The sequence below is a fragment of the Chiloscyllium punctatum genome, chromosome 33 (genome assembly GCF_047496795.1).
Source record: "Chiloscyllium punctatum isolate Juve2018m chromosome 33, sChiPun1.3, whole genome shotgun sequence".
NCBI lineage: Eukaryota > Metazoa > Chordata > Chondrichthyes > Orectolobiformes > Hemiscylliidae > Chiloscyllium > Chiloscyllium punctatum.
Window position 1 is genome coordinate 18800477 of NC_092771.1, and position 15754 is coordinate 18816230.

The window sequence follows — 15754 nt, forward strand, 5'->3', positions numbered from 1 at the left end:
ACAACCAACATAAACATTAATGGGTTTATTTAATTGAGAGTCGCAGAAAAGAAGTTTGACTGATTTATGAGTAAATCCATTGGAATTATAGTCTTCCACTCAGCCTTTACCCTCCATTATGTTTAATTTTATAAACACACGCTATACTTTTAAAAGAAAACTGGAAATATTCTAAAGGTCAGGAAAGCAAAGACACCAGGGGTTGAAAGCTGAGAATCAACACTGGTAAGATGTGATAACTGCTGATAGTTCAATCTGATGATTTATAGCAAACTGTAATAACAGCAAAAAGGATTATTTCAAATTTGAAAAACATCACAAAACCATTGAGATTACAGCATCATTCTTACTTTTGGCAGCTGCTGGGCTATGACAGAGGAGGACAGATGAAATTGCTGTCTGATAAATCAGCGAGACCTGCATTATATTATACTTTCCTTCATGTGATGTGAGCATCACTGACTAGACCGGCATTTATTGCCGATTCTTTAATTGCCCTTGTGAAGGTGGCGTTCAGCTGCATTTTTAAACTGCTACAGTCCACACACTGCGGGTTGACCCACAATGTCCTTCAGGCGGGAGTTCCAGGATTTTGACCCAGCGGTGGAACAATGATATATTTCCAAGTCAGGATGATGAGTGGCTTGGAGAGGAACTTGCAAGGGGTGGTGTTCCCATGTATCTGCTACCCTTGTCCTTTCGAGCTGATGGATTGGGAAGGTGCTATTGTCTGTCTAGATGGCAGTTGTTGTAGGTTTGGAAAATGCCTTTAATGGGGCCTTTCAAATTGTTTTCAGTTGGAAGTGAGCATGCTCCACATTAAGTCACACATAAGCACATGCACACAGCTCGACATTTCTGGAACTAGTTACGGGAAAGCAAGCGGGACAGTTCACTTTTCCCAAAGCGGAAACACACCTGCTCCAGTAACACACCCAGGATGCCAAACTTGTGAGTCTCACCCCACATGGTGAGATGGATGTCCGAAGGGTGTAGTCATCGCTTGATTTTATTGTGTTCAGATTCGGATCTGAACCGGACTCTGCAGCTCTAGTGCCTATTTTTCCCAAAAATCATTTCAAACCAGCAAAATATAAACAGAGTAGAATGAGAACATTGGAATAGGAGTAGACCATTCAGCCCATCAGGCCTGTTGCAGTAATCAATTAAACAATGGCTGATCATCTACCTGAATGCCATTTTCCTGTACTCTATCCCTTCATGCTATCAGCCTCCAGGGATCAACTGATCTCTTTTGAATGTGTTCAACGATGAAGTTTCCACAGCCTCTTGCGGTGGAGAATTCCAAAAATTCATGACCCTCTCAGTGAAGAAGTTAGTCTTCATCTTATTTTCAAACTGGCTACCCTAATCCTGAGAGTATGCATCCTAGTTCTATGCTGACCAAGGGAAACATCTTATTTATAGTCACTTTGTCATATCATAGAAGAACTTCATAAGTTTCAATGAGATCACCTTTCATTCTTCAAAACTCAAAAGAATATGGACCAGTTTCCTCCATCTTTCCTCATCAGACAAACCCTGCTATCCAAGAGATTAGACTGGTCAACCTCTATTACGCTCCTTTGTGGCAAATACATCTATCTATCTATTTATCTATCTTTAGATAGAGGGACCAAAACTGTACAGACCACTCAAAGCTCTATACAACTGCAGTGAGGTAACTTTACTCATACCTTCAGTATTCCTTTGAGCAACTGATAATGATATTGCCAATTTTATCATCCTTCAGTTCAATAAGAAAAGGTTTCTCAACACCACAACCTTCAATGGTGTTTGATATGTCAACTTTATGGACCCACTCCCTCTAACACCATCTCACTGTGATTCGCTCCCTTCTCATTAAAGAAACTCATCCAGCAAACCTCTGGTCATTCCTTGTAACCTTTCCTTCAATGCCTTGTTTATCTGAATCCTTACCTCTTTCTTTTTGCGAAATTCAGTGGAACTGGCTCAGCACTTATCAGGTCCGATAACAATTAAAGTTGTTATTACAACTTTGGTAGTTGAAAGAAAGATTATCATAAGTCCTTAAACTCTCTTGTAGAGTAATACAACCCAAAACCATGAACTCTTCCCAAAACTGATAATAGGTTGCTCCTTCAGTATGAGAAGTGGCTATCTCTCCTGCATTTAAGAGGAATCTCATATACGGAGATTAACCAATAGGAAGTATGAATTTGCAACTGTGTGTAGTGCATAGGATTTCTACACAACCCTCCCCAAGATTGACAGAAACAAAGAGAACGCTATGGAGCCAGGGCTATCACTGTACACACTGTGCTTACTGAAAGTCTTCTCTCAACAGTATAGCCCTGAAACTCTCTTATACAGCTGATCGTTGTTTACTAAATCATAGCAGAGAAGAAACGACACCTATCAACTTCAAGTTTCTGAATGCGAACCAACTTTATTCTCTTCGGGGATTTTCAGAAAGAAAACTTGCAATGAACATTCCAATCTAATAAAGCACAAATTATCTTGGCTGCCTGTAAAGATTCATGCAATGGATGATAATGAAGCTTTAGAAAATAAGGTTCAGAGGAAGTTTGGACCATTGGTGTCCAGCAAGACACTCAACTTTAAAAACATAGACACAGGAGCATTTTGACTAAGGCTTATACAGCAAGGAAACTGCAATATTGGTTTCCAGAGTGCGATGTGTATAAATTATATTTGATGTATTGGATGTTAAGAGAAGTCTTTTCCCAAAGAAAAGTAGGCCTACTAATCAAATTGCTGGCTTGTGTGGTGAATATAAATCCATGGAATACTGTAATGAGCGCTGAACAATGTTGTAATGGGAAGAAAATCGTTCCATAGAGGCGATTGGTAAATGGTCAATCTAGAGAAGTTAATGGCCTTCGTGATCTCCTGGTTTGGCTTCAAGTGCCCTGAGCGAAGAGAGAGGAATTTTCCAGTTCATAAGCCTTAGACTTACTTAGTGTCCTTTGTACCCCTCTCCCAGGATCTTTTTTTAGTTAAGGGGTGGTTCAGTGGCTAGCACTGCTGCCTCATAGCGCCAAGGACCCAGGTTCGATTCCACCCTCAGATGACTGCTCGTTTGGAGTTTGCACATTCTCCCTGTGCCTGGGGAGGTTTCCACCTGGTGCTCCAGTTTTTTCCCCACATTCGAAAGATGTGTAGGTTAGGTGGATTGACCATGGGAAATTGCCCAAAGTTTGGAGGGATGTGCAGGTTAGTTTTTACATCGCATTTCGTAGTGTGGAAACAGGCCCTTCGGCCCAACAAGTCCACACCGACCCTCTGAAGAGTAACCCACCTTTTCACCTACTCCCTACTAATGCACCTATCACTATGGGCAATTCACCTAACCTGCACATCTTTGGACTATGGGAGGAAACCGGAGCAAACCCACACAGACACAGGGAGAATGTGCATACTCCACACAGACAGTCGCCCAAGGCTGGCCCTGCAAGGCAACAGTGCTAACCACTGAGCCGCCCCCATATTTATGTAGGTTAGTTACAGGAAATGCAAGGATAGAGTTGGGGTGGGTCTGAGTAGAATGCTCTCTGGACGGTCAGTGTGGATTTGACGGGCTGAATAACCTGCTTCTAGGGATGCTTGGTTTATGATGCATCAGAAATTACAACTAAAAGAGACAGCACAAATGGACAACTTTCCCTTATTAAGATTTTCTAAGGTTCATGATGGAAGCCATACCATTAAAAAAACAAACCTGTTGGTGAATCTCTACATCAGTTGGGAAATAGGAAGAGTCTAGATAATATACATTAATCCAACTTTATATATTTTGAAGTATGTTAACCTGACCCAGCAAGTCAATGTTGGTGTTTAAACTCCACACAAAACTTTTCACATATTTTTCACATAACTCCAATCAACATCTCCTTCTGGTCCCAGTTTCCTTATCTGTTTTACTTAGCTTTTTCTTGAATGTCGTATTGTATGCATCTATAACCACCACATGAATGTACTCATATACCAAGTCTGTGTCAATACATTCATTGGTTTTTGCTCATATGTTCAAGAGCTTCACTCACTGGTCCAGTATTTATTGCTTGTTCCTAGTTGGACCTAGGTGGTGGTGAGCTGTCTGCTCGAACAACCGTGGCCTGTTTGGGGAGGGTAGATCTGCAATGCTGTTAAGGAGTGAATTCCCGGATTTTTGACCCAGCCACAGTGAAGAACGGCTTTATATTTCCAAGTTGGGATGGGAAGTAACTTGCATGTGGAGTTGTTCCCATTTATTTGCTGCCCTTGTCCTTCCAGATGGTACAGTCTTCAGGAGTCTTGATGAAATTCTGCAGTGCACTTTGCAAATGGTACACACAGTGTCGGAGGTAGAGCTAATGGATGTTTCTGGAGTATTGTCAGGCCTGGACCCTTTACAATAGCCAATATCTTTCACTATTTCTCAATGTCATTCGGAGTGAATCAAATTCATATCAGTCTTTACATTATTATGCATCAAGTCTTTCTTTATACAAAAGGGTCATTAATGTGCGCTGTACAGATAGACAAGCCTTTATCCGAAAAGCTCCAAAGTCTGAAGGTTTTCTTCTCATTAACAAGGCTGTTTGGCATGCAAACAGTTAACCCAAGTCGACACCCACTCGAAGCGTGTCACTCAGATGCGACCTGGCCGGGGGTAGAAGTGTGGTGCAGCACTGGCAAGCCTCAATTTGGTTTCAGGGACCGTTTTATGCACAGTAAGTCTATTCTTTGGAAAGGTTTTCTTAAAATTCCACCATCAAACTGCCACTTACTCTGAAATTCGAAAAATTCTGAATTCCGAAAACCAGCTGGTCCCAAGCATTTCGGATAAAGGATTGTCACCTGTAGTATGGTACAGATGCAACAACGTTAAAAAGTGTGGTGCTGGAAAAGCGCAGCAGGCCAGGCAGCATCCGAGGAGCAGGAGAATCGACGTTTCAAGCATAAGCCCTTCTTCAGGAGGAAGGGCTTATGCCCAAAATGTAGATTCTCCTGCTCCTCGAATGCTGCCTGGCCTGCTGCGCTTTTCCAGCACCACACTTTTCAACTCTCGTCTCCAGCATCTGCAGTCCTCACTTTCTCCTAACAGATGCAACAACCAAAGGCAATGTTTTTGCAACTGCATTACACTTTTATTTAATGTATATTGCACAGTTTCAGACCGATAGAAACATTCTAAGATGTGAGTAATCCACTTTGCCAGGTTATAAGGTCCAACTTTTTAATCTTTGTCGTTCGGTTGCATCCACCCAAAATCTCAATGTACTTACATTGCATTTACCATCGCTGCGTATGGAGCAGGGTCCGAGAGTGTCAACATGCTACTACAGTGTGAAATTAAGGTCTTACCTCTACAGCTTCCCAGCAGCAAATACATCACGAGGCACACAGACAAGATGGCATTGTACATCTTTGGGTCAAGTGTTATATCAGACACAAAAAGCGAGGAGACTGGCTTCAGATTATTCACTTTTGTTCAATCACAGTCCTGCAGTCAGGAACTTCCCATAAAAGTCAGCTTCATGCCTGTGGGCAAGACAAATAAACTGATGTTGTAGCAACAATGTCCACACTACAAAGTTGGCAGAATTTAGGCCGTGGAAATATTTCACAATAAGATTGACTCTAATTCCTGTGTCAGTCACGAAGACCACTGAGACTATTCCAACTTTCAATAAGATCATGGCTGACCTGTAACTTAATCCACCTTTTTCTTCCTATCCTTTTAACAAACAAAAACTCTTTTCACCCGATGCTCTCCATGTTGCACTGGAGTATGGTTCTACAAGGAACAGCACTCATGACAATTTGGTCACATGAGGTTGTGCTTCATACAGGAGTTTACAAGCAAGGGTCAAAGTCTTGAGTCCAGTGCTGTACACAGGATAATACTCTGTGCCAGCAGTGGCTGAGATGGTAGAATTCCAGTGTCTAAATCAGAAGGGGATAATTCCTAGGGCAGAAAGATGTGCAAAAAATGTCTCCGTTAAACCAAACCTGCTTTCTCAGGTAAGTATCAAAGATCTCATGGCAAAGAAGAGAATAGAAGTTCTCTCTCAGGAAATACTTATTATTCTCAAATATATATCCATAAGAACTTAAGAAATAGGAATAGGAGTATGTTGTTTAGCCCTCAAGTTTGCTTTGCCATTCAAGGGGATTATCCAATATCCCATCAAAACAAGATCATGTTATTATGGGCACAGTTATTTGTGTCAGTTAGCTCTACACAAATTCACTTTTTTTTACCATTCATGGGAAGTGGGCATTGCTGGCTGGGCTAGCATCTATTGCCCAACCCCAATTGCCCAGAATGCTGTCAAGAGTCAACCACATTGCTGTCACATGGAGACGAGGTAAGGATGGCAGTTTCCTTCCCTAAAAGGGCATTAGCGAAACACACGGTTTTCCCAGCAATCGGCAATGGATTCATGGTTAATATTAGACTCCTAATTCTAGATTTTTAATTGAATTTAAATTCCACCACCTGCTGTGGCAGGATTTGAACCCAGGTCCCCAGGAACCTTTATAATATCCAATATCTTTCACTATTTCTCAATATCATTTGGAGTGAATCAATTTCATATTAATCTTTACATTATTATGCATCATCCGACGACATTTCCGCCACCTCCAAACAGACCCCACCACCAGGGATATATTTCCTTCCCCACCCCTTTCTGACTTCCGCAAAGACCGTTCCCTCCGTGACTACCTGGTCAGGTCCAGGCCCCCCTACAACCCACCCTCCCATCCTGGCACCTTCCCCTGCTACCGCAGGAACTGTAAAACCTGCGCCCACACCTGCTCCCTCACCTCTATCCAAGGCCCTAAAGGAGACTTCCACATCCAAAGTTTTACCTGCACATCCACTAATATCATTTATTGTATCCGTTACTCCCGATGCGGTCTCCTCTACATTGGGGAGACTGGGCGCCTCCTAGCAGAGCATTTTAGGGAACATCTCTGGGACACCCGCACCAATCAACCACACTGCCCCGTGGCCCAACATTTCAACTCCGCCCCCCACTCTGCCAAGGACATGGAGGTCCTGGGCCTCCTTCACCGCCGCTCCCTCACCACCAGACGCCTGGAGGAAGAACGCCTCATCTTCCGCCTCGGAACACTTCAACCCCAGGGCATCAATGTGGACTTCAACAGCTTCCTCATTTCCCCTTCCCCCACCTCAAACTAGTTCCAAACTTCCAGCTCAGCACTGTCCCCATGACTTGTCCGGACTTGTCCTACCTGCCTATCTCCTTTTCCACCTATCCACTCCACCCTCTCCTCCCTGACCTATCACCTTCATCCCCTCCCCCACTCACCTATTGTACTCTATGCTACTTTCTCCCCACCCCCACCCTCCTCTAGCTTATCTCTCCACGCTTCAGGCTCTCTGCCTTTATTCCTGATGAAGGGCTTTTGCCCGAAACGTCGATATCGCTGCTCCTTGGATGCTGCCTGAACTGCTGTGCTCTTCCAGCACCACTAATCCATCCCCAGGAACAATACCTGGATCTCTCGGTTAACATTCCAAAATAATACCAACTAGGCCATCGCCTCCCTAACTGCATTTCATACATTCTAACAACAACCCCACTTCCAAAGTTCTCAACTGGCTTTGGAATCACCTTGGGTTGTGAAGGTGCTATATAAAGGCAAGATTTTCTTTCTTTCGTTCTCTGGCTCATAGCAGCACTGTAGTTGCCATTCCTGATGGTAGCCAACTCAGACAGACACTGAAAACGTGAAACACAGTCCAACACTGGAATAGCTCAGAAGCAAGCAAGATGGACATCCCCATTGCTCCCAGTGGGTACATTAACCAAATGGGCACAGCGAATAGCAGAACATCCGGAGACAGTCCATATACAGATTCCTCATCCACAGGGCAAAGGAAACTCCTTCAAACTCCTGTAAAATATCATAACCTTCCTAGCCTGACCTCATGGCACCAACTTGATCATTAAACTCAGGCATCGGATCAGAAAATCCTGCCCTGATGCCTATCATTGAGAGCCCTACTCACCCATTTCCAGATCAGCTGAATCACAGAATCCCTACACAGTGTAGAAAAAGGCCATTTGGCCCATCGGGTAGGCACTGACCATCCAAAAGGGCATCTCACTAATACGCAGACCCTAACCCTATCTCCATCATCCCACCTTTAGAATGGCCAATCAACCTAGTCTGCACATTCCTGGACACGATGGGGCAATTTATCATGGCCAAACCACCAAACCTGCACATCTTTGGGCTGTGGGAGGAAACTCACACAGACTCAGGAAGAACAGGTGTACTCCACACAGACAGGCGCCAGAGGTTGGAATCGAACCCAGGTCCCTGGTGTCGTGAGGCAGCAGCACTAACTACTGAGACACCGTGCCACCATTTAAACCTTTCGACAAATAAGTGACATATGACAATCCACATTCTGCTAAAAACAGGGAACAGGGGAGGGGAGAATTTCCAGCACAGCACCCTCATAGCTGGAGAGAAATGTAGTGCTGGTCAGCCAGATGCTCAATGGAAACACATCCCACATCTTGGGAAATGAGCCAGAATTTGAATCATACGCCATGGATCATCCGGGGTCATTTCTTTATATAACTAGTGCAATACAGATAGAGTCATAAATAAAAGCAAAGCCCTATGAAGGCTGGTAATCTGAGCTGAAAGACCGAAATAAATTTATCTGGGATTGCAAAAAAGCAAAAGGGAACTCAGCAGGTCTGGCAGCATCCAGGGAATGGGGAAAACAATTAACACTGGAACACAGTTAGCTCTTCAAGTCTGACACAATTCTTTTTCTGAACAATAAGATAAGCCTTTGACTTCAAAACAAGCGTGGCAAAGATTTACCCGTTTTATGGGCTCCCTGCATTAAAGACTATTACTTTCTCTTCTGCTTCTGAGCCATAATAGTTTTTCAACTCTGACTGCCTGGATCTTGTTTCAAAGAACACTTGCATTCCCACTGGGGCTAACGCACATATTTCAGTGAATAAGCAATGCTTTAAAAATCATACAGACCTTGGGCACTTATATCCAAAAAAGAGTGATGCTGTCTGTAAGTATTTTAACAGTTGGAATTACAAGTGCGTGATGTGGTCTTACAGTAGTGAGTCTTTGATATATTGACTAGCATAAGTGGTAACAAATTTCATTTTTAGAATAGGGTTGGACAGATGACAAGGACATAAAAAGATCATATGGCAATTTGAGAAAGTGAAGGGAATTCTTCTATTTTCCTAAGAATATTAATCTTCATCCACATCACTAGAACAGATCATCTGTTCATTTAATTTCAGGCTGTTTATGGCAGCTTACTGCACAAGAATTGGCTGCCGTATTTCCCTATTTTGCGATGGTGACTACAGTTCAAAAAGTACTCAATTAGCGATGAAATTTGAGACATTCTAAGGCGCTATATAAATGAAAGTGCTTTTCTGTCTCAAGAGTAGAAACGAAGCCGCTGACAAGAAATGGGACAACGAACGGAGAACGATCCTAAAAAAACAAACAATCTTCAGGCATAATGTCATTATCACCTAATGACACCTTAATTAGCTGTGCATTCACAATACTGTTGCTTAGAAATACTACAGAAGGTTATCACATGCTTCCTTTGTACGTGGAACCGAGACTTAAATCCATCATTGACTGACAAAGCGGAAACTTCCTGTTCACATCAGATAGGAGGGTGACAAAGAAAATGTATGAGTAATGTCTGGTGAGGACCCAATGGCGATATCACAAAGCTGCACCCCCTAGACTTAAATATAGTACAGCGAGGACAGAGTCAAATAAACAGAAAGAAGACAGAAGATAGAGGAGTTCAGAGAATAGTTGATTTCAGTTTCATTGTCACATGTCCTCAAGTATAGGAGTAGAGTGAAAAGTGTACAATACCACCATATATGGCACCAACATAGGTACCTCAATGCAAGTAGTAACAGAGAAACAAAAAGTTTAAAGTAAAGCATTACCATCATTCTTAACATAAGTAGAAAAATAAAGTTAAAAGTTAACATTACAGTCCTTCCTAGCAATAACTGGAATAAAGATTAGAGCCGTGGAAATCTCAGGTTACCATGTAAAGTAGTATTCAGTGTTAACATGCAGTAAACAAAGTTCTGAAGATGCCAAAGTTGGAAGACAACTCTTGACATTGCCTTCTCCTCGACCAGTCTATTTTGAACCCGAACACATATGTCACAACGGAAGAGCTTCAATCCAGTTTTTTGTAGCTGCCTGACTTGAAACACAGAAGTGGTCAATGTTTGACATACATTCGTCACCCTTGCCCGGAGAGGACACTGGAATGGCAGAAACTGGTCATCTGAAGTTGCGGTGAAACCACATTATTGAAGCAGTTTAGAAGCAGCTGTGTTGTAAGTATGGTTGTACCAAACCAAGGGACCGTTCATTACCAACATTAGGTGTAAAATGCTATACGTTCTGTCTATTAGCATTTCAGTGAACTGCAGAGAGTGACTGGGTTAATAAAGTTGCAAATATTTTAGAAACGTCTACTTATTTGATTTGATCTGATTTATTGTCATCACATGTACCTAAGTCATAGAGATGTACAGCATGGAAACAAGACCCTTTGGTCCGACTCACCTATACCGACCAGATGTCCTAAATTAATCTCGTCTCATTTGCCAGCTTTTGGCCCATATCCCTCTAAACCCTTGCTATTCATATACCCATCCAAATGTCTTTTAAATGCTGTAATTGTACCAGCCTCCACCACTTCCTCTGGCAGCTCATTCCATACACACAACACCCTCTGCATGAAAACACTGTCCCTTAAGGCCTTTTTTAAATCTTTCCCCTCTCACCCTAAACCTATGCCCTCTAATTTTCCCACCCTGGGAAAAGACTTTATCTATTTACCTTATCCATGTCCATCATGATTTTATAAGCCTCTATAAGGTCACCCCTCAGCCTCTGACACTCCAGGGAAAACAGCCCCAGCCTATTCGTCCTCTCCCTGGAGCTCAAACCCCTCCAACCTTGGCAACATCCATGTAAATCTTTTTTGAACCCTTTCAAGTTTCATAACATCCTTCCCATAGCAGGGAGGCCAGAATTGCACGCAGTATTCCAAAAGTGGCCTAACCAATGTCCTATACAGCCACAACATTACCGCCCAACTCAATGCACTGACCAATAAAGGCAAGCATAACATACACCCTCTTCACTATCCTATCTACCTGCAACTCGACTTTTACAGTGAAAAGTTTTGTTTTTCAAACAGTACAGGCAGATCAAAGCAAACATGGATATAAAGATCACAGGATGCTTAGACCGAGTGAGGCATAGAAGGTTACGGCTACACAGGTGGTGTACAGAAGGTCAACATTAGCAAGATCAACATTATGTGAAGTTAGGGAGATCCATTCAGTAGTCTAATAACAGCAGTGAAGAAGCTGTTTTTAACCTGTTAGTGCATCTATTCAATTTTCTGCCTAACTGAAGAGGTTGGAACAGAGCATTACAGGGGTGGGAGGGGTCTTTGATGACGTCGGCAACCTTTCCACAGCAAAAAGAATTGCAACTCGAGTCCAAGGATGGAAGGTAAGCTTCCGTGATGGTCTGGGCTGTGCACACGGCCATCTGTGGTTTCTTACAGTACTGGGCAAAGCAGTTGCCATACCAGGCTGTTAGGTACCTGGACAGAGTGGAAAAGGTGAGGGCCCTTATGGAAATGCCAAATTTCCTGAGCTGCCTGAGGAAGAAGAGGCATTGTTGTGCCTTCTTGACGTGGGAGGTCAAGTCCAACAAATGGCATTAATGCTTACATAATTATTATCAATGAGTGCAGTCTAATCTAGTAGAATTAAAACCTCCAAAATTGTAATTATCAAACTAAGACCTACTTCTTATGCTGTTGACCTCAACTGTTATTTTGTTGTTGTTCAACTCAAAGTGAAGGCATTGCTTCCCACAATTCCACTTCAACACCATCAAACTCCTCCATGGAACGAGAGTACCATCAAACCATAGTGAACCAGGATAACTGGGTATACCAGTCAGCAAAGCTGTCCATAAGGAATTGTAAGGGTCCAGGAAGCTGATCATGAGTCACACAGTTACCTTCCACATGCGCTCCTTTCTGCATCACTGTCACAGAGTGTCATTATTCACAACTTTGTCTGTCGTGCTCTTGTCATGGGAAAAAAAATGGGTCAAAGTTTGTCTCTGTCGGTGTGGTCACTGACTTTTCAGAAACCTACCCACTCTTTCCAAAGGACTTTTATATTTGGCTCATGCTTCACATTCCCTACATCACGGGCGCACTGTCGCTCAGTGCTTAGCACTGCTGCCTCACAGCACCAGGGACCCGGATTCGATTCCAACCTCAGGCAACTGTCTGTATGGAGTTTGCACATTCTCCCTGTGTCTGCGTGGGTTTCCTCCGGGTGCTCCGGTTTCCTCCCACAGTCCAAAAATGTGCAGGTCAGGTAAATTTGTGGGCGGCACGGTGGCACAGTGGTTAGCACTGCTGCCTCGCAGCGCCAGAGACCCGGGTTCAATTCCCGCCTCAGGTGACCGACTGTGTGGAGTTTGCATGTTCTCCCCGTGTCTGTGTGGGTTTCCTCCGGGTGCTCCGGTTTCCTCCCACAGTCCAAAGATGTGCAGGCCAGGTGAATTGGCCATGTTAAATTGCCGTAGTGTAAGGTAAGGGGTAAATGTAGGGGTATGGGTGGGTTCACATATTGTTGGGCCGAAGGGCCTGTTTCCACACTGTAAGTAATATAATCTAATCTAACAAAAATCTAATCTAAATTGGCCATGCTAAATTACCCATAGTGTTAGGTGGATTAGTCAGGGGTAAAATGTAAGGACATGCCTGTCTCCACACTGTAGGCAATCTAATCTAATCACCACATACAGAAAGAGGGGACTCCTCTTAAAGTCAGTGATAGATTAAATTCTACAGTCGACAGCTGAATTTTTTCCTATCTTACGACGTTGACTACATTTCAAACATAGTTCACCGATTATGAAGCACATTTGAGGTGTCAGTTGGCTTTGAGAAGTGCTCTAGAAATGCAAATCTTCCCCTCTTTATACAGGTGGCCAAAGCCTTGAAGTGACATTGTGTGCTAGTAACAAGGATACAGAAGAAATCATTTCAACAGCAGAACGAGGGCCTGGATGAATATCGTTGCACTTTCTACATGCTGCTTTGAAGAGCAATGGAAACAGACAAAAGCAAGCCATAGAACATAGAACAGTTCGGCCCACAATGCCGTTCCAAACGTGACATCAAATTAAACTAATCCCTCCTGCCTGCCCTTGGTCAATATCCCACCATTCCTTGCAATATTCACGTGCTTATCGAAAAATCCTTTAAACAGCCCTATCACATCTGCCTCCACCACCTCCCCAGCAGTGTACTCCAGACTCCTACCACTCTCTGCCCCTCACATCACCTTTGAGCTTTCCTCCCCTCACCTTAAATGCATGACCTCCAACCACCCCATCCCTGAATATTAGACATTTCAATTCTGGGGGAAAAAAAACCATTCTGACCGTCAACCCTATCCATGCATCTCATAATTTTATAAATTTCTATCAAGTCTCTCCTCAGCCTCCGCTGCTCCAGAGTAAACAACCCGAGTTTTTCGAGCCTCACCTCATACCCTCTAGACAGTATCCTGGTAAACCTCTTGTGCGCCCACCTCCAAAACCTCGACATCCTTCCTGTAATGTGGCGACCAGAATTGGACGCAATGATACTTTTTAAACTAACAGCGCAAATTATAAGGATGGCAAACATAAGCCACATTGCTGATCAAAACGATAGGCAGAAAAAGGTTAAAAGACATTTTCAGCACTGAGCTCACTTTTTCTCAAACTGTTTGCGATTTTCTCTCAAAGTTCAGATGCCAACTTGATGCACACAATTCCCAGTATCAAATTTAAAAGCAATGCCTAATCTGGGTGGCACAGTGGTTAGTGTTGCTGCCTCACAGTGCCAGAGACCTGGGTTCAATTCCAGCCTCAGGCAACGGTCTGTGTGGAGTTTGCACATTCTCCCCATGTCTGCGTGGGTTTCCTCCGGGTGCTCCAGTTTCCTCCCACAGTCCAAAAGTGTGCAGGTCAGGTAAATTGGCCATGCTTAAATTGTCCGTAGTGTTAAGTGAAGGGGAATGGGTCTGGTTGGGTTGCTCTTCGGAGGGTCAGTGTGGACTTGTTGGGCCGAAGGGCCTGTTTCCACACTAAGTAATCTAATCTAATCTGCTTTTGACTGCGATACATTGGACTGTAGCATTCACTAGCCACGACAATCGTCAGAGGTTCAAATGATTTAATTAAGTCAGTCAAGTTGTGTGCATCTGAATCCTTAAATATAGCAATTCTCCCTCAAGCTATAAGTCTACATTTTGGAAGTAAATCTAACATTAATAGTTTTCCAGAAAGTGGTAATCGGAAATGACTTGAAGATATAAAACATCAAGCATTGGTGATAGTGGCCCATAAATAGAGTGGACTTGAAGACTTGAGCAGACAACCTCGATTAAGACTTCATTTCAGTACAAAGGAACTGCAGCAATACTGGAGCATTCAGATAAAACTCGGGTCCCACTGGCTTATTCATTTCATACATAAAACATCCCATGACACTGTAGAAAGAGCAAGAAATGTCTTTGATGACTTGCCAAGAACCTTACTTTAATTGATGCCATCAAGAATTGATCATTCGTCTCACTGACAGACCTCAGGCATACATTGTCCATTAACATTTGTTTAGAGGGAAACAGTGACTGCACTTTGAGAGTATTTAATTGATTGGAAAACACTTCGAGACGTCCTGAAGATATTACAATGTGGTAATTAATGCAACGTTTTTCTTCTAATTTAGATTCATAGACTTGCACAGATTTTGCCACTCAGTGGCCCTGCACTTGTAGTTAAATGCAAATACTCCATTAGTTCTTCTGAATAACAGCGCCAGAGACCCAGGTTCAATTCCTGTCTCGGGCAAATGACTGTGTGGAGATTGCACATTCTTCCCATGTTTGCGTGGGTTCCCTCCGGGTGCTCCGGTTTTCCTCCCACAGTCCAAAGATGTGCAGGTTAGGTGAATTGGCCATGCTAAATTACCCGTGTTAGGTGAAAGGGGTAAATGCAGGGGAATAGGTCTGGTTGGGTTGCTCTTCGGAGGGTCGGTGTGGACTTGTTGGGCCAAAGGGCCTGTTTCCACACTGTAAGTAATCTAATCTAATCTAATCTAATCATTTACTTTTGTCAAATGTTGCATTCAAAAGATTGTAGCATTTAATTGCAATTACTAGCAAAGACCTTGTATTTTGCTATGGTTTAAATTGTCCACAATTTGATGGAGGCAATTATTCATAATGAACAGGTTGACACTTGCATTGGACAATAGTGAGGACTGCAGATGCTGGAGATCAGAGTCTGGATTAAAGTGGTGCTGGAAAAGCACAGCAGGTCAGACAGCATCCGAGGAGCAGGAAAATCAACGTTTCGGGCAAAAGCCCTCCATCAGGAATCTTGCATTAGCATTGGGGATAGAGCGAGGCCTCCTGTAGACATGGATGTTTGTAATGAAACAACGTATTGCTGGATCAGCACAGCTGCAGGCCAAATATGGTAATTAATTAGTATCAAAAACCATTTTATGACCAACATTAACCAGTCTCCCACGGTTTTGTAATAAATGCAGAGGTTAGATTTGCAACAATTGTTCTATATGCCACATAACACGGTA

At 43.1% G+C, this 15754-nt stretch overlaps 1 protein-coding gene across 8 annotated transcripts in view; it reads right to left on the reverse strand.

The window, feature by feature from the left end:
• The window catches only part of cd276 (CD276 molecule), a 350663-nt gene that overhangs the window by 270531 nt on the left and 64378 nt on the right, over positions 1 to 15754 (reverse strand). For all 8 annotated transcript variants that reach the window (XM_072553075.1, XM_072553074.1, XM_072553068.1 and 5 more), the window contains one exon: positions 5353 to 5529. In XM_072553075.1, the coding sequence (XP_072409176.1) occupies positions 5353 to 5413 (61 nt within the window). In that variant the 5' untranslated portion in view covers positions 5414 to 5529. The remainder of the gene's footprint in view (positions 1 to 5352; positions 5530 to 15754) is intronic.